Source organism: Malaclemys terrapin, chromosome 10, assembly GCF_027887155.1.
Source record: "Malaclemys terrapin pileata isolate rMalTer1 chromosome 10, rMalTer1.hap1, whole genome shotgun sequence".
NCBI classification, from domain to species: Eukaryota; Metazoa; Chordata; order Testudines; family Emydidae; genus Malaclemys; species Malaclemys terrapin.
Genome location: NC_071514.1, coordinates 51,078,616 through 51,097,224, shown reverse-complemented (window position 1 = coordinate 51,097,224; position 18,609 = coordinate 51,078,616). Strand labels below are relative to the sequence as shown.

Below are 18,609 nucleotides of genomic sequence, written 5' to 3'. Positions count from 1 at the left end.
CAATGGGAAGTAGAGAATGTTGTGGCTAGGCAGGGGCAGCTTTAGTATGGGTTCAGCTACACCCACAGAAGTTACCCCACAGCAGTGGCTCCTGTCCTGCAGGGCCCAGCCTGGCTCCCTGCTCCAGGCATCATGACCTGGCGCATTGGGTCACAGTGCCACTCAGGTTTGGTCCGGCCAGCCCTTCATTGTGACGGGTGGCTGGCTGAGATTAGAGTGGCATGGTAATCCCATGCACCAGGTCATGATGTCCAGAGTAGGGAGCTGGGCCCGGCCCTGCAGGACAGGAGCCATTGCTGTGGGACAAGAATATTGATGATCAGTGTGTTATTAGTTATTAAATGATACCTCACAAGGCATGTTCTTCACAAACACTATCACACTAATGTGTAAGGTGTGAATACAGGGGTGCTTTCGGTCACACAAACACTCATTACTGCTGGTCTAGCTTTACTTGGTCCTGCCTTAGCACAGGGGCCTGGACTAGATAACCTCTCAAGGTCCATCCCAGCCCTGCTTGTCTATGAATCTATGACCCTGCAATGACTCCTGCATAGACTAAACCACACTGACTTCAGTGGAGCTCCATGCAGATGCATTGGGTCTCCCATCTAGCGATCACAACAGAAACTGACCCCTAGTGACTTACTTCACCAGTGTATCTGCTTTACCTGTGCATTTTAATCTACATGAAGAAATCTATTATTTTTTCTACAGGTGTGAGATCTGCAAGTACCTGCACATATTGATTTTTTTTCTGATAGCTACCCAATGCATCACATTTGGAAAAAATCTTGGATAAATCTAGCAATTAAGAGCTTAAACCAAAGGTCAAATCAATGAGGTGCCAGTGTTAAACAGAAACTGGCCCAAACTACTTAATGTGATTATTTCCAAACAGAATATTCCTACCTGCCAAACATCTACCTGGAATCTAACTTTGAAGTAGTGTAGATATTTCTAGTTTTTGTCAGTAATTATTTACTCAACGTAGTGGGGAGGGATAGCTCAGTAGTTTGAGCATTGGCCTGCTAAACCCTGGGTTGTGAGTTTAATCCTTGAGGGGACCACTTAAGGATCTGGGGCAAAAATCGGTACTTGGTCCTACTAGTAAAGGCAGGGGGCTGGACTTGATGACCTTTCAGGGTCCGTTCCAGCTCTATGAGATATATCTCTCTTCCAACAATTCTGCAAACAGAACACCAGAGCTAGGTAAAGACACTGCCTGAACTGACGTAGGAGAGGAAGAATAGAGAAGTGACACTCCCTCCCTCCCCTCCTTGGGTTTCCTAAGCTGCAGTACTGCCAGCTCCAAGCACTACAAACAGTGGGTCAAGTCTCCAAACTCACCAGACTTGCTTACAAATCAGGGCAGTTGGGATCTTGTGACTTGCCCTCGGTATCTGACCTTGGGGTACACGCGGGTCACGTCCCCCCTTCCCCACGAACAGGAGGGCCAGCACCTTGCCATTAGCTTTGCAAGTCACTGCTGAGAGCCTCGCCTACTCCCGGACCCAGGCGCAGAGCTTCAGCTTGCAGGGCCAAAGGCGTGAGACCCCCACAGCCAGGCTGCCCGTGCAGGCCCCGCCCGCTTTGGAGCTGAGCCCGGGACTCTGCTGGGGTCAGAGGTGGCGGCAGAGGGAGCGGGCGCTCCCCGGGGAGGGGAGGGGAGGGGCGGGGCGGTGCAGCGGCGGCCATGGGAAGACGCGGCCGAGGCGGCAGGAGGTTGCCGCGGCTAGCGGGGCGGGCGGGCGCCGGGCGCCGAGCGATCCCCGCGGCCCACCCCAGCGCGGCTGCAGCGGCCCCGCGCGGTGTGTCCAGGCCGGGGCGGCCCAGGCGAGAAGCGAGTTGCCGGGCCCGGAAGCGGGCAGCGCACGGGTAGGGCCCCAGACCGGCTCCTAGGCCGCGGGGCCGGGCAGGACGGGGGGAACCCTGGGGAATGGGGGGCCAGGCAGGTGCTTGGGGCTGGGGTGGGATGGGTAGGTGTCTGATGGTGATGTGGGACAAGGGGCACCCCAGGGTGATGGGAGCTATCCAGGGTTCTGGTCGGTCAGGGTGCTGGGGCTACAGAGCTAGGTAGGAGCCCAGGGTGGTGGGAGTGCTGGGCAGGGGCACCAGAGAGCAGTTCAGTGATAGGGACTGGGCAGCAGGTGGCTCTGGGTGACAGGAGATGCAGAGCTAGACAGATGTCGGGTGGCGGCTATAGGGTAATCTGGTGTTGGACAGGGTCTCCAGGGCAGGAGTGCCTAGGGTTACCATATTTTGTGCCTCCAAATGGAGGACACTCCACAGCCCCCGGCCCCGCCCCCAACCCCGCCCCAACCCCGGCCCCTCCCCAAAGTCTCCGCCCCCTCCCCTGCTTCCCGCGAATATTTGATTCGTGGGAAGCCTGTAGCGGGTAAGGGGCGGAGGCGCGGCCCAGGCTGGCCCCCCGGCGTTTCCAGCCTGGGTCGGCTCGGGCCCTGGGGTGCCGGCCCCGGCCCGCCCAGCACTGCCGGCCCCCTGCGGCCCGGCGCACCCCCCCGGCTCCCGGCTCCCCGCCCCGCGGGCTCGGCTCCCCGGCTCCCGGCTCCCCGCCCCGCGGGCTCGGCTCCCCGGTTCCCCGCCCGGCTCCCCGGCTCCCCGCCCCGCGGGCTCGGCTCCCCGGCGCCCCGCTCCCGGCTCACCGCCCCGCGGGCTCGGCTCCCCGGCTTCCCGCCCGGCTCCCGGCTCCCCGCCCCGCGGGCTCGGCTCCCCGGCTCCCCGCCCCGCGGGCTCGGCTCCCCGGCTCCCCGCCCGGCTCCCCGGCTCCCCGCCACGCGGGCTCGGCTCCCCGGCTCCCCGCCCTGCGGGCTCGGCTCCCCAGCTGACCGGCTCCCCGGACCCCGGCCCCGCGCCCGGCCGGGCACTGTGACCCTGGCCCGGCACTGCCCCACTGGTTCCCGGCCCGGCACCATGCCCCCCCCCCGCACCGGCGCCGGCACCGGCCGAGCACCACCGGAGCCCTCCTGATTTTCCCGGACATGCCCGGCTTTTGGGGATTTCCCCCCGGACGGGGATTTGAGCCCCCAAAAGCCGGACATGTCCGGGAAAATCCAGACGTATGGTAACCCTAGGAGTGCCTCCAGGTGATGGGGGCTTTGGGGCTGGGCAGGAACCAAGGGGGGCTGCCTAGGTAATGGGACTGCAGTGTTTATGACACTGCTTTGGGTTTATCTATAGGCCCAGCCCTGGCAGATGAAAGGCCCAGTGTAAGACTTGGTTTTGCAGCCCTATTGTCACTTGAGGGTGTTGGCATGGACCTAACCTCTTCCCCATCCTCTGGTGCTACTCCCTGCTCTGCAACGGTGCTGCTGTAATCCTGGCAATTCATCATGGGACCCAGGGTCTCGCTGTGACTTCTCCACAAATACCATACTGGGAGCCCTGCCCGTTCCCAGTGCCCTCCTATTCCCCAGTGTTCACACACACTAAAGGATTTCCCTGCAGTAGGAAAAGAAAGATTCAGTTAGCAAATGAGCTGCTACCTTTGGGAGCTTTAGTGACCATTTATGCATTGTCCAGATGGATAGGAGAGGGGCAGAGTGCATGCTGAGTCCTAGCAAACTCAGCTGTATTGGGACTCCTGCCCCAGATGGTGCAGAAACTGTTTCACTTTCTGTTGAGGTTGATAATAGTGATGTTGATAAAGGCAGATGCTTTCCCAGTGCTAGTTTGGAGACTCCACTTGTAGCATTATCTAGTGGCTGGAATGAGGACTCCTGGGTTCATAGAATATCAGGGTTGGAAGGGACCTCAGGAGATCATCTAGTCCAACCCCCTGCTCAAAACAGGGCCAATCCCCAGACAGATTTTTGCCCCAGATCCCTAAATGGCCCCCTCAAGGATTGAGCTTACAACTCTAGGTTTAGGAGGCCAATGCTCAAACCACTGAGCTATCCCTCTCTATCAGCTCTCTGCCACCGATGCACTGTGTGGTCTTTAAATAATTTCTTCTCTGTGTGCCTCATTTTCCTGATCTTTGCAGCTTAGTTCATTACACGTTTGCTCTTACAATAATATGCATGCTGAGAGCCTCCGATGGTGGCTGAATGGACGTCTCCTCTTAGTAAACCCCTTTCTCCAGAGACGCAGTCACCGAAACACCAGAAAAACCTTTGAAAAGTTGACTTCTCACTTCAGCTCTGACACCTTTCCCTCTCTACCCTGCTTTGCCTGGGTTTGTTTTTCAGAATGATCAACTTTTGCCCACAATGTGGCCAGAAGGTAGAGACGGCATTTCATTTCTGCCCTGTCTGTGGGAATAAGCTGCCTAAAGAAGAAGATGATGAGGAGCCAATGCAACTCACTCCAGATGCCTCTTTGTCCTCACTGAAAGGTAGGTAAGATTGGGTTAAACAGCAGCCTCATTGTATAGAGATTCCAGATTAGCCAAAGCCCCCTGATTACAAGCAGTTGTGAAGCATTGGCATACCAAGTACACATCTGTCTGAATAGATCCTCTTATTGCCTGCTTTAGGGTGTGCAAAATTGTTGCCTTTGATGGCAGTGCAGTAGAGGGGAGTGAATGCAATCTGACCTGAGGAGCAGAGTCCCAGGACTCCTGGGTTCTGAACCAGCTCTGCCACAGGCTCACTATGTGACTTCCTCTGTGCCTCAGTTCCTCCATCTGTAAAATGGGGCTAACAGCACTGACCTGTTCTGTGGTGCAGGGTGGGTGTGAGGCATTTCACCGTAAAGGGCTTTGAGCCCCGTGAATGGAAGGTGCTGTAAGTGCGGAGTGTTATGATTGACAATCATTGGAATAATGTGGACGGCATTGTGCGGGTTTGTTTCTTTAATCGTTCAGCCCTGAGGCAGAATGAGCCGCTTCCGGCAGAAAGAAAGACAGTGGAGTGGATATCTTCTGAGAAAATACCAGCTTCCACTTCGACTGAAGAGGAGGCTTGGAGCCCACAGGCTGCTTCCCCAAGTACCAAGGTGGCATCCAAGGGTGAGAGCTGGGGTGTTCCTCAGCACTGCTGTGCTCATGTAGGTGTGGGGCAGATAGGCACTCATGGCACTTAGGGTAGCGCTGGAGCACTACAGAGATGGCTTGTTCAGCCCTTGTGTCATTCTGCCATCCTGTTCCTTCCCTACCTCCTGGCTGAGGTACAGGGTGGTATGGATGGGTTACAAGAGATGTTTGATTGTCCACTGCTGGAAGGAGAATACGTGAAACCCAGGGCCTCACTGAGGGAGCAGGGTGAAGTGTCTGGGAGTGAGAGATGGGGAGCTGTATCAGGCTGGGTTGGTATTATCACAGTGTCTCTGGTTGGAATCTGAACTGTGGTGTGCTGGAGAGCAGCCGGACTCACTCTGTCTGTAGTGCCCTGTTATCTGATCAGAACCCTGCTTTTGTCTCTTCTCCAAAGCAAAATTCAGTCCCCGATCTCCCCGGCGGCCCAAGTCCACCTCCGTGGCACCTCTCCCAGAGGGCAAGATCCTGACCGACCAGAACAGCAAGCAGTGGAAACTGGGGAGGCTTCTGAACCAGAGCGAGTATGGGCTGATGTATGAAGGTGCTGTGCAATCTCATGCTGGGATGCTATTTGAGGGAGGAGGAGGATGATGGGGGTGGGGAGTAGAGGAAGAGTATCCCTCCCTTCCTCTCTTCTTGTGGTATGCTGAAAGCTCAGCCTTCTGGGGAGGTTCCCTCGGGGGATGTGGAGAGAGGGGGAACTGCTTTTTGAAAGAGATCATGATTGAAGCCTCTTGCTGACACTTCCCAGTTTGCAGACAGAGCCAATCACAGGTGAATTTGCATCTTAGGTAAATAAGGGATTTAGCTGCCCTTCTCCATCCTGATTCTGCCTCCTCTGACTCTTTCTGCTCAGCAGACTCCCTGATTGCCATGTACAGTGCAGCAAGAATCCTTTGCTCTGTCTGCAGCAGGTCTTCCAAAGAGATGCCCTCTGCAAAGGATGCTGGAAATGCATCCAAAGTTCTACCCAGCATATGTCTGGGTAGTGGTAGTATTTAAAATCTGAGGGTTAGACTATTAATTCTTCTCTCCATTTTAAAGTATCCCTCTTCCACCACATGTCACACACAAGTGGAAACAACAGGTTCTGAGCCTTGGAGGAGGCCATAGCTGTTCCATACTCTGCTTATATGGAAAGGGACACCATTGAAGGGTTGAAAGCCATTGATCCATCTCCTGTCCATAGGAGAGGATAACATGCACCCTTGGCAGCTCTTTCATTGGCTTGGGATCTTACACGGTTTTCTATATTTGTGTTTTGTCAGAGGCCCGTGGCGCATCTCTCTCCTGGTACTGATGAATCATTTTATTTACATACCACGTTTAAAGAGCAGAGTCCCTTGATACTACCCCCATGCCTAGGTGCTCCAGTGCTTGTTGCTTTAGCAGTGTCTGGAGAGAGTTGAGACAAAGGTCCTGTAACTCTGAAGCAAGATGGGAATTGTCATGCAGCCACTTGCAAAGAGGCCTCCACAGATGGTATTTTCACAGTTCCAAGGTGAGGGAGGCAGAGGATAACTGAGAATCAAGCCACTCTTGCACCAGTTTCTGAGCAGCTAGCATTGCAACTACTTCTGTCCCATGCACCTGTAACCTCATTTGTTCCATCCTTCCACAGCACAATCAGCATCTGGAGCCTGCCCTCAAAAGCAAAGATACTTTCTCAAACTTGTGAGTTCTAGTCTGTTCCGTGTATGGGGCCCTTTGGTCTGACCTATCAGCACTGCTGGTATCATGGCGAAAGGAGTGGTAGAATGCAGAAGCTCAGATGACTGTAATGGTTCCCTCTAGTCTTATGCTCCATAAGATTTCACAGTGTTAGCTAGCATCATCGTCTTTGTTGTTGCAGGTGAAGTTAGTCAGAGAAATAAGGAAATAAACCGCATAGGTTAAAGACCCAGTACAACTCCCCTAGGTGTCTTGCTTAGACTTCAATGGAAGCTGGATCAGGAGGCCCTTAATACATAGTAGTGAACAAAGCTGTAAGGAAAACAGATCTAAGGATTTAAAAAAGCCACCCCAAAGGGGCTGCCCTTTAGATTACAAAGCTAAATTCTACCCTCCATTACACCTCTGCAGTCCTGTTGATTTCCTGGTTGTAAATGAGGGTAGACTTTGTCCCCTTTGTTTATAAATTTAATATGTCATAGGATCTTCTTTAAGTCTGTTTTGTAAAGGTTAACAACAACAAAACTCTAGAAAGTGTTATTTAAAACCCTGGCGTGTGTGTGTTTTGTGTTGTTTTTTGTCCCCAGAACTACTGAACACTCTGTAGTCTGGAAAGTGACTGTAGATCTAACATTGAGCTCTTCTGTAGCTGTCACCTCTCTTTGATGCCAGAATGAGTTTATAAAGTCAAATGCTGATTGATCTAAATTTGTTACCCTGTGTCAGGTCCCCTGGCATCTGCCAGTCCAGCCAGGCTCTCCAGAACTGGCATCATTCCCAATCATAAATAGTCTGCAATTGGAATTTCGTTGACTGTTCTTGACAATGCACGAGCCAGAGTGGTATCCAGGTCACTGTCCTGTGTCTGCCTTGGCTCTTCTGGTTAATGGGATTTAGAAATTGTCATTGGCAAAACCCAGGGATGATTTTAGGAAGAATGTGTCCACTTTTATAGTCAGTGGAATAGTGTCACTGGAACTGTGCCAGGGAAGAACCAGTTAAAAGGTGCAGAGGAAAACATTACTGGGGAGCCTTCTCCAACAAAGGGTTAACAGAAATGTTTAACGCCACATAGAACTAACAGATTGCCAGGAAACCTTCATCTCTGTGTGTTGACAGTACTGTAGAGCAGTACCAACTCTCCCATTCAGCAGTCCCCTCCCACGCGAGCACCACCCATCCCATCTGCCCCGACACTGCATTGTTTCTATGGCCCAAATCCCTCCCTTGGCAGTGGCAAAGGATTATGGGATATGGAAGGACACTGTTTTTGTTCATGGACACCAGGTCTCAGCGGTGGGTGTTGAGGGTTTAGAAAGCAGGACAGGTTCTGTGCACGTTCTACCAGCCAAAATACTCTTGGTTGGGAGGTACTGAAAGAATTCTGCATTTTGTTAATCTGCACCACCTGCCAGCTGCCGATTTACAGCACTACTGGCCACATTGGGCGGGGCTAATGATATAAAACTGGGCCAGTGGATCTGAAATTGTCATCTCTCCCACTCTGTGATGTCTCTCCTAAGCTAGCATGTGGCATCCTGCAGCTTCTGGATAATACATTCAGGCCATTAGGGAACTGCAGTGACAAAAGAGCAATACCGAATGTATGTGGACAGACACATGCTGGTATGTAAGAAGGCGTTCTGGAAACCCCAGAGGGTTTGGGGCTCAGTACAGCACCCAGACATTTGGCTGCAGCTTCTCAGGGGCAGGAAGTGGCTTGAGAACAACCTTCGTTGCCAGATTTCTGGTACTTCTTGGCAGGCTGAACTACAGGGGGAGTGGCCTTTAGGGGTTCAGTGCAGCCCCTGTTGTTAGAATTCCCATGTTATCTGATATGGCCATGCCCCTACTGTGGACAAATAATTTCACCTTCAAGGCTGTCACCTGGCTCCTTCCACCAGCCCTGAATGGCCTGAGGAAATTCATAGAACCAAACTTCAGTAAGCTCCTCCATTGGAAGGCTCCTACCCCAGAAAGAGCTGCAGGATCACACAGTTCTGACCAGTTTAGAGGGCTGTCTTCATTCTCTGGGGCACTTAGGTACCTGCAGAGAGCACTGAGCAGTAGCACTTGAACTGTCTGTCTTGAGGCCTTCTCATGCTTGGGTTAGCTGTGCTGTATTGATAGTGGGAGTTGGTGTGGTTCAGTAGATGAGGCACTGGACTGAGAGGCAGGAGACCATGTTCTGTTCTTAGCTCTGCCACTGACCTGCTGGGTGACTCCCCCTCTCCTTAGACCCCTCAGTGCAGCACTGAGATCCATAGATGAGAAGGGTTAGGGCAGGATTCTTACGCTCGCATGCTCCCTAGTAAATGGACGTGGTGGTGATACTGACGCAGCACGTCGCTGAATGTAAAACAGTGCAGCTTCATCTTTCTCTCCTCCCAACCCTCAGGACGCCAAAGATGGCAGGATCTACAATGAGCAGATCTTCCTGCAGCGAGCAGCAAAGAAAATCACAGGTAAGTGCCATTCCTGGATGGTTGGGTTCCCAACCTGCAGGTCCTCCCTGTGCATCTGCTAGGGGACACTCCAAAGTCTAGACTCAGGTGACTCAAATCATTGGCTGACCTGTGCCTCAAAGAGTGTTGAGTGCTAACCAGTGTGTTTAGAAATGACTCTCCCAGGAGCAGGAAACCTCAGGGTATCTGTTGGGCAGCACCTTCCCATTCCCAGCTCGGTGTTTTTCCCTGCTGCACTCAGAGGAGTTCCCCTGCTGAAGAGTTGTCTCTGTCTCACTGACAGCTGTTTAACTCTGCACCCTGACCCCTCTGGGATTGACAAGAGCCCATCCCATGGCTGTTCCATCAACCCTGGCTGTGCAGAGCTGCTCTCTGTCCAGCTAGCTAAGCTTGGGCACTCCAGTCAGTGCATGAAGTCTGGGCCTGGGCAGCAGCAGGAGTAGGGATCCAGGTCAAACCTGCCCCTTTGTGATTACCACCACCCTTATATGTGGGACATAGGTCTCCATGCCATTCCCCTTCTCAGAGTACCTAGGGCTGTAGCATCCCACACTCTCCCCTTTACCTGGCCTGGATCTGGCATCCCCACACCCCTCTCCCCCTTCCCTCATCCTACCCTTCCTGTAACTCTTGCTGCCTGCCACTAATTCCCACAGAGCTTTTAGTATCACGTCTGGTTGCCTGCTACGCTGGCTTTTATGAGGCCGGCTCAGGTGACAGGATGAGCCTTGAACTCTCGATTGCCCAGTGCAGAGGGTCTGTATCTGCGGGGGAAGGAAAGGCACTGGGTGGGTGTCCTCACTGTTTGCAGAGTTCCTTAGCCAGCAGCATGGCAAAGCTGTGCCCATCTGTCCTGTTGTCTCCCTCCTAGTGGATAAGTGGAAGAGGATGCACTCGGTGCCGTTGCTGGGGATCCCAAATTGCATTGGCTTTGGACTCCATGAGAGTAACTACAGGTAAGGCAGGATTGTGAGCTGCCAGATAGAGACAGCTGGGGAGTTCCCTCCTGCCCAGGAATCCACTATTCTCTTTATCTCCTTGCTCTCCACTGCCAGGCTCTTGCTGCAGCCTCTCGCTTCTCCCTCACAATACCACTCTTTTCTGTCTCCCCCCAGCTACTGACCCATTGTCTATGCATTGGCCCTCTCTCATCTGATTACTGTAACCCCGACTTCCTGGGCCTCCTTGTCTCTCCTCCCAGTTAATCTCTCCAAACTGTATCAGGTAAAGTCCTCTTCCCCTCCCGCTGCGCTGACCTGCATCAAGTGCTACCCTCCTGCTGTCTGCTTCCTGCCATTCTCTCTCCCAGCCTCTTCCTTCATCCCCTTCTTCTGCTCTTGCTTTTGCATCTTCTTTCATGCTGCTGCTAACCCTCTCCCGCTCCCTGTGCACATAGTGACTTCTCTCTCTTCCACCTCCTCTTCCCAGGAATTCTCCTTCCTTCTGTCCCTTCTCCCTCGCCTGGCATCTTGACTGTGGGCTCTGTGTGGAGAGGAACGTGGTAGTCTGTCAACAGTACTTCAGAGGGAATGCTGACCTGCCAGCGTCTCTCCCTTTCCCCTCCACAAACAGTTTCTGTTGTCAAATACAAGAGAGAAAGGGAAACCAATTCAGGTCAAGATTGGTAGCTGAGCTACCCAAATAAGCTTTGAGACCCTCCCATGACAGCTGCTGACCAAATGCAATGTGCTCTTCTCTCCTCTCTCACAGGTTTCTGGTGTTCCCTGAGTTAGGGCGAACTGTTCAGTCAATCCTGGACAATGCCACAAACCTACTGACGGAGAAACCGGTTTTCCAGATCGCCATCAGGGTGGTATGTGGCAGGCCAATGCTTTTGGGGGTTGTTCAGAGCTGGATTCTCTCTGGCCTTTGCAAGGATGCTAGTTCCAGTGCAGGTCAGGGTTGGGACCAATGCATCATGGGTGAGTCATGTGCAGCGGCTGCTTAGTGCATGGCCTCCAGGGGAATGTTAGGGAAACATCATCACTTTCTAAACACACGCACAAAATTGCTAAGTGAAATTGGTCAAACTTACTAGAGTAACTTCCCGAGGGCCAGACTTTCTGAAGCACTGAGCACCCACAAATCCCACTGAAGTCAATGGGAAAGAGCAACTTTTGCTAAGCACTTTTGAAGATCAGGTACAGCAGACTGAGCAGGGATCCAGTCTCTGATCTCTGAATAGTGTAACATGGTACTAGGGCATGGGGCTGGCTGGAGCTGTTGGTGATGAACTTGTGGGTCTGTTCATGTTCTACCCCAAGGAAATTAGGAGACAGAGTGAATGGGGCCCCCCTGAATTTCTCAAGTGCCTCCCAACATGGAAAAGCAGAGTGGAAGAGGCTGTGCAGTTAGCCTGCTCCTTAGTCTCCCAGCTGCCAAGAGCCTGGGGAAGATGCTGTAGCTGAAGGGCTGTGCGTGGGTCTGATGTCTCTTGTTCTGCCCCTAGCTAGACTCCCTGGAATACATCCATGGAAACGAGTATGTGCATGGGGATGTCACAGCAGAGAACATCTATGTGAACCCAAACGACCTCGCTGAGGTAGGAAATGAGAACAGCAGGAGCAGAGAGAGGTAGCAGGAGAAGTGGGGCTATGCCCTAGCCAGAGCATTCTCTTATGAAGGGGAGGGTTGATTCCTGGTTGCACCCTGTGTCAGTGCTGCCCCATAGCAGGTGCTGTGTGTGGGATTGCAAGGATCACTGTACCCCACGTGTTCACCCGCCAGAGAAAGGATTTTGGGCTCCCTTCAGTCTCTGCATCTTAAGAGGTGGTGTAGTGATAATGGTTGGAATCTCTTGGAGGAGAGAGGATCACGTAAACTGGAGAGGGGACGTTGGGAGGTGAGGGGCTCCCTGGTTCTCCCAGAGCAGCAGCGCTCTCCTTCTTCCCCTTGCGCGGTCGCCCAGGAAGACATTCACAGTCTCTCTCTCTCTCTCCCCTAGGTCACCCTGGCGGGTTACTGCTTTGCATTCCGATACTGCCCGGGAGGAAAGCATGTGGCTCAGCGTGAAGGCAGCAGGACTCCTCACGAGGGCACCATTGAGTTCATCAGCCTGGATGGGCACAGGGGAGCTGGTGAGACCACAGTCCCTGATGGGTTGGCAAGGCTGTGACAGCTGTCCTCCTTGGACATCCCTGCTTGTCCGGGGCTCCCTCTGCCTGTCGCCTTCCCCCTCGCTATTCTTCCATTAGTTGTTGGTAACACCTTCCTCTCTGGTCAACCTGCTGCTCCCTCCTCCCATGCAGCTGCTCTGCTACTCCCACAGTCGCCGCATGACTCAGGCAGGAGCGTGACATGGTAGAAGAATGTTTCCATCCCATGAAAGGTCGTGGTAACCCAGCCATGTAGGGGAGTAGAAATCCAGGACAATGGGTGCTGGTTTAATGGGTATCTGTAAAGCTCAGCAGAGTGCATTCCTTGTTGATTCAGGCTGATGTACAGGGCAGAGGGGGTTCCCCAACCTGGGTCCAATTGTGGTCTCATGGCCATCTCCATGAGATGCTTGTGGAGATGAAGTGCTCAACCTGCTCAGAGAGGAGGACATTGGAGGTTCCTTCTCACGCACAGTGGTGAGAAGGAACTGGAGACAGGGTTGGCCGATTCGCCCCACCCTTTGTCACCTCGGACAGAAGCATAAGCGAGTCAGGGCGCATGTGTGGACCAACAGACACTACTTCAGATTCTGCGACTCCAGGCGCATGCTGTGCATGCGTAACCTTCAGTGGAATACAATAGGGACCATCACTCAAAGAAGAGCTGAGGCACAAATTGGTGAAGAGGTGCTCCCAAAGTTGCAGTGAATTGGTGGCTGAGCTGGAAAGAGAACCCAGGAATCCTGACTCAAACTACTAGGCCACTCTACTAGGAAATGTTTCCTGCTGTTCAGCCTTATGCTTTCCAGAGCTCAGTTCTATACTGTCCCCTTGGGGGGAGGGACCCCCTTGAACCAGGCCTTTTTGGGTATTACTCCCAAACTCTGCTTTTCTCACTGTTTCTTGAGCTGCTGGGTTTCTCTCTCTCTCCCATCAGGACCATCTCGCCGGAGTGACCTGCAGTCTCTGGGCTACTGCATGGTGAAGTGGCTGTGTGGCTTCCTGCCCTGGACTGACGAGCTGGCTGATGTGCACAAGGTCATGGAGCAGAAAGAGAGGTGAGCCCTGGGGTTGGGGACCCTGCCTTCTGGGGGGCCCTGGGAGGAAAGCAGTGAGGGAAGGGAGTTCAGAACTAATGGGGGACTCAATAGCCCTGGTGCAGATCTTGGGGTGTCTGAAATGTGTGACTATAAGTGCTGCCTCCCATGGAAGTAGCTGGCCAAACTCCTCTTGACCGCAGTGGAAGCAGGACCCACCCTAAAATCACTGTGTGGGCAAAATGGGCTGGAGAGTGAGAGCTGAGCTGGTCATCTTGCACCGCTTTCACCTGTCCCCATCGCCGGGGGAAGTTTGTTCAGGCACTCAGTCCCTTCTTTCTTGTTTAATGGCATTGTGTGTGTGCTAAACGCTGTAGGTACAAAACAGACGTGGTCGGGCTTCTGCGACTGTGCTTCGGCCGAAAACCAACTCCAGGTATGGACTTGTACTGAGAGTGGCTGCGGGACCTAGTGGTCGCTGTGTGTAAGGGCTGATTGTTCACTGAAGCTAGAAACTGTCCTGTGTCCCCCATGCAGTCTCAGCTGATGGGCTGTGTCTGACCATAGTCATTCTAAACCCTTTGCTGCAGTGCCAGTCTGCTCATGAACTAGTAGCCTTGACCGCGAGAGCTGCCCTTGTAGGTCCTGTCCAGGGAGGCCATGGGACCTCCAGAAAGATCCCGGATATCTGTGTGGGGTGACATAGCCAGCTCTCAGGCTCCCCCATGGATCCAGTTTTTCTCCTTGCTCTGCATCGTGCTGGAATGAGGGTGACCTGTATTTCCCTGCGTCAGCGTCCATGCAGCATGAGGTGGTGATTCTGAGCCTTGCTACAGTGGGATGCTGGCCAGGGGTTAAAGCAAGTGAGCGGGAACAGGGAGACCTTGGTTCTAGTCCCGGTTCTGCTGCTGACTCATTGGGTGACCTTGGGCAAGGTGCTTCCCTCTCTGGGCCTGAGTTCCCCCATCAGTGCAGAGGAGGGGTCTGGTGGGAAAAGCCCCTGCGGAAGTGTTGTTTAGCATCTGGCTTAGCAACGCAGGGAGTGAGTGCTGGGGCTGCTGCTCTGGAGAACCACAGCCATTCCTGTGAGTGTCTGTACCACTTTGCAGATGCCCTGCACAACTACCTGCAGCAAGCAATGGCCTTGGCCTTTGAAGAGGAGCCAGACTACGAGGCACTGCGAAAGCTCTTGGGGAAGCCACTGGAGATGAGGAAAGCTTCGGCTTATGACTCAGTGGACCTCAAGGTGGTGCCTTAGGTAAGGCGTTTCCTACGGGGATAGCAGGTTGGGGGAAGCACAGTCACCCCTGTGCCCCAGGAATAGTGGAATATGGTACTTCAGCGGGCAGTGGTGACCATGGCCTTGTTATCTGATCTCCCCTCCGCACGTGAGTCTAACATGGTAAGCAAGGGAGGAGGCTTCTCTCTGCACTGGGTGTGAAGATCTAGAAGGAGGGCTAAAGGGACTCTGACTGCTCCAGTGGGGCTTGTGTTAACCCTTAGAGCACTGAGGGTGCTCATTTTCCATTCCTCAGCCCTCCTTCCCCACTTGAGCACCCTGCCCCTCCCTCCCCCTCTTTGTGATCAGTTTCCTCCCCATCTCTAGTTGTGTTGAGAATGGGTGCTGGGTCTTGTGGAGAACATGTATGTGGGTTCAAGGAAAGTTTTTGGCAGCAGGGAATAGGACTTCCTGTCAGGAAGTGTGATGTCCCACTCTGCTTCCTCACAGCTAGGGAGCCTCACATGCTGGCCTTGGGTCTCTCTCCCTAATACTGTTCCCATTTATCATCACCAGGGAACTCAGCAGTTCTGAAAGGGTTAAGATGTCCTGAGGGTCACTGCTCAGTACAAGGAGAGCTGGTTGGCTGGCTGTTCCCAAAGGCTGGAGCAAGATCAGAATTTGTGGCACTGTTCTTTGATGCCAAATGTGCCTAACCTGGCCAGATTGGCTTTGCCTCTCTCTGTGTCCCTGCGGCTCGCAGACTGTTGAGTCAGAACCCTTTTTGGGTAGGAGGCAGGAGGAATGAAGATGTGCACATCTTCTCTTTAGGTAGAGAGCTGCCCAGCCTCACGCCATGCTCGTCCATTGAAGCAGGCGTCTAGAGCTCCACTTTCTCAGGGACACTGACTGAGCAGTGAACACTCACTCCGTCCCCTCCTTGGAGGCATAGGTGTAGCTCTAGTTTTGCTGAGTTCTGACAATTTGCCACCTTCAGAGGCTCCCATGGCTAGTCTAAGCCCATATCAGTAGGACCAGCCCTGCTTCTGCTCTTAGGTCTCTCTGTGGTGTCTATCACCTTGGGATCAAAGGTGGGTAGAGGATGTGGTCTTGCTAGATCAGGCAGCACACGGATGGTCAAGTCCACCTAAATCTGTGCTGGCTAAAATGTCTCTCCCAGCTTGGAGGCTGTAAAATTTGTTGGTAGCCACCAAGGTATCAAACCAAATTCAGCCCTAGCACAATCTAACCAATTCACATAGAGACTTGGCCCTTGTCTCAGCTTAGAGTCAGACCCAAGTAAATTGGCTCCAGGTGGCACTGCCAACAGCACTAGTACTGAGTAACAGAGCAGAAGGGGCTGGTCATGCTCCATCCCAATTTATGTTCTTCTTTGTGGCTTTTCAGATCTCAAGAAACTGACTAAAACTGTGAGAAGTTTAACCTATTGGAAGGGCCCTGCTCTGGGGCAGGCAGCTCGTGCAGTCCTTCATTACACACCTGTTCTAGATTTCCCTGAGGGTTTGATAGGGATTGTTTTTAGGGCTTTTTCAGTGATTTTTAGAAAGCTGACTTTTGAGCCAGTGCTGTAGCGTAATGAGCTCCAGCTAATGTGAAGACTAAACCCCTGCTTGGCAGATGGCTGCCCCAACCACCATTTGGAACTACCTAGCAACTGGGAGCATTGCCATAGGGACACAGACTGAGCCCAGTGAAGGGAAAAGAAATCAGGGGGTTTAAATGTTTGTATCCTGCCTAATAAACATTTTGTTTTGTAATAAATGCTTTGTGGATGGATCCTAAGGCTCTGTTTTCTATGTTGATCCAGGGCGTGTAGGCTCTTTATTTAAATAATCCTACTTGGCATCTACAATACCTTTTCATCAGACCTCAAAGCACTTTACCCATGAGGGCATGCTTCCAGATGAGGAAGTGGAGGCACGCAGGTGAAGTAACTTGGCTAAGCTCACAGGCAGTGACTCAGCGGCAGAGCTGGAAAGAGAACTCCTGTCTCCTCATGCTCAAACTACCAGACTAGGTTGTCTTCTCTGAAAACTAACTGGAAGGAAATTGTAGTAGCCGGTTATGCTACAAAGCACCAAGTATGTGAGTCATGAAATTTCCCCCATTCAATAAACTGAGTAAAGATTCCTGCAGCAATGGCCTGGGAACCTGCAGCAGAGGGGCCCTGTTAATAAAACCCTCCTCATTCTTCAACCTTTGCTCAAGCCAACATTCCTCCAAGGCTGGATTGACACTGCCTTGTGGAAGATGGAGCTGTGACCCAGTAGGGAAACTCGCTAGGACTGGCCTTTGCTACCTTATTTTTTTATAAGAGATTTAATTTGTTACGTTGTTACAGGGGAGCAAGTGATCAGGAGCCATACAAGAGGAAACATGGGCAAGTAAGAGCAGTGGCCTGAAAAGTTTCTGGATTTGCCTGACTAGCTGTGTGACCTTGAACAAGTCAGTTAGCCTTGCTGGGGTTTGTCTACACCCCTTCAAGATGATAAGGAAGCTAGGTTTTTCATGTGGTTTGAGGTTTATCTTTAAGCTGTTACCCTTGCTCGGAAACAATGCAGGCTGGCTCCCCGTGAGGTCAGCTACATGCCATTTTCATGTGAGAGTCATTGACATAATGTTCCTTTGAGCCATAAGCTGCACAATTATTTTGTATAGTTCTAGTCTGCATTTTCCCTGCTAGGAATTCCTTATGTGAACTCACTACCAACTGATGCAGCTATAAGCCCTACATGCATGGGCCAGAGTAATTGTCTCCAGTGAACACTACTTTCAAAAGCAGTCCCCTGCCCTGAAGACTTAAGTAGAACTAATACATATAGCGTAGTGCTACTGCCTACATGAGATCTGCGGTCAAAAGCTTTTCCTCACTCCCTAGAGAGGAAGGAGCCAAAGGTATTTAACAGGGCCACAAGAAATCCACCTCTGTAGAAGTGTGTGCAGGTCACATCTCCCACCATCCCTTAAGCTGTCAGTAAAAAAACAAAGTTGTGGCCCTTCTGCTTGCAAGTGTAACTCAGGGGTTCTCAGACTGGGGGTTCCTGACCTCACAAGGTTATTACATGGGGGGGTCATGAGCTATCAGCCTCTACCCCAAACCACACTTTGCCTCTAGCATTTATAATGGTGTTAAAAAGTGTTTTTAATTTAGAAGGAGGGTTGCACTCAGAGACTTGCTACGTGAAAGGGGTCATTAGTACAAAAGTTTGAGAACCACTGGTGTAACTGCTGCAAGGCTAGGTGCAGCTAGACACAACAAATGCCCCTAAAAGGCCATCTCAGTACCTGTCAGAGTCCCCACTTCTGGCTTCAGAATTGATTCACTACTACCCGTTGTGATCAGAATTGCTAACACAATGTGCATAGGCTTTGATGTTCTGCAGGGATAGAGCTGCATGCTAAAATCTACTGGTTTCCCCATTTGTCTAGGTGGTTGGAAGAGCCTTAATAGAATGCCTGGCTACTGACTTTTGGCCCAGATCCACAAAAGTATTTAAGCACTTAACTGCTATGGAGGAGGTGGGCTCCTGGGGGCGTGGGTGGGGGGTGTAAAGCTAGGTTTTTACATCCTAAGTCAGTGTAATCACCTGCTTTGTCAACCTGTTCCAGATCATAATTTCCAACTCTTTGTAGCATTTTTTTTCTTTAGTAGGTTACTATGGAGGGAATGAGGAAGTATAAGAGTCAGGAATTGTAGATGTTCATGGGGCTTATAGATGACAAGCTGTTACACAAGGAGGGTGAGATTTACAGTTGCAGACTAGAAATTGAACCAGTTCCACTGCACCTTGACAGATGAGGGAAAGTACCTTAGGAACCCTGCTTCTCTACATTCCAGCTTTATGATCCACCTGCTAAACAATCAGGATAGTTGTAAGAGAGCAGCTCAAGATCTGGAAGAAGCCAGGCTTTGTAAATTATGTGCCTCCTGGAGATGCAGTCTTCTCAAATCCAGCTTGTGAAAGTGACAATAGCATCTTGCTTGATAAGCTGCTGCTTTTCAATTTGTAAATGCTCAAGCTGATAGCTGTAGAAAATAAGCCACTGTTTACAGCTGCTAATATCTGTTCTGTAACAGTATTAGTTGTAGAGACCATGGATC

At 52.0% G+C, this 18,609-nt stretch overlaps 2 protein-coding genes across 2 annotated transcripts in view; one reads left to right on the top strand and one right to left on the bottom strand.

Moving 5' to 3' along the window:
- The window catches only part of LOC128843885 (uncharacterized), a 37,957-nt gene extending 36,343 nt beyond the window's left edge, over nucleotides 1-1,614 (bottom strand). The window contains exon 1 of the mRNA XM_054041005.1: nucleotides 1,351-1,614. The gene's annotated coding sequence lies outside the window, so the exon portion shown is untranslated. The remainder of the gene's footprint in view (nucleotides 1-1,350) is intronic.
- A 99-nt stretch (nucleotides 1,615-1,713) lies between these two features.
- Nucleotides 1,714-16,283, top strand: VRK3 (VRK serine/threonine kinase 3). The gene is made up of 14 exons (XM_054041398.1): nucleotides 1,714-1,878; nucleotides 4,212-4,357; nucleotides 4,829-4,972; nucleotides 5,394-5,540; nucleotides 6,621-6,673; nucleotides 9,069-9,135; nucleotides 10,007-10,091; nucleotides 10,846-10,948; nucleotides 11,585-11,677; nucleotides 12,080-12,212; nucleotides 13,168-13,288; nucleotides 13,645-13,703; nucleotides 14,377-14,525; nucleotides 15,894-16,283. Exons 2-13 carry the CDS (start codon nucleotides 4,213-4,215, stop codon nucleotides 14,523-14,525), a joined length of 1,299 nt encoding a protein of 432 aa, XP_053897373.1. The 5' UTR covers nucleotides 1,714-1,878; nucleotide 4,212; the 3' UTR covers nucleotides 15,894-16,283.
- The last annotated feature ends 2,326 nt before the right edge of the window (nucleotides 16,284-18,609 follow it).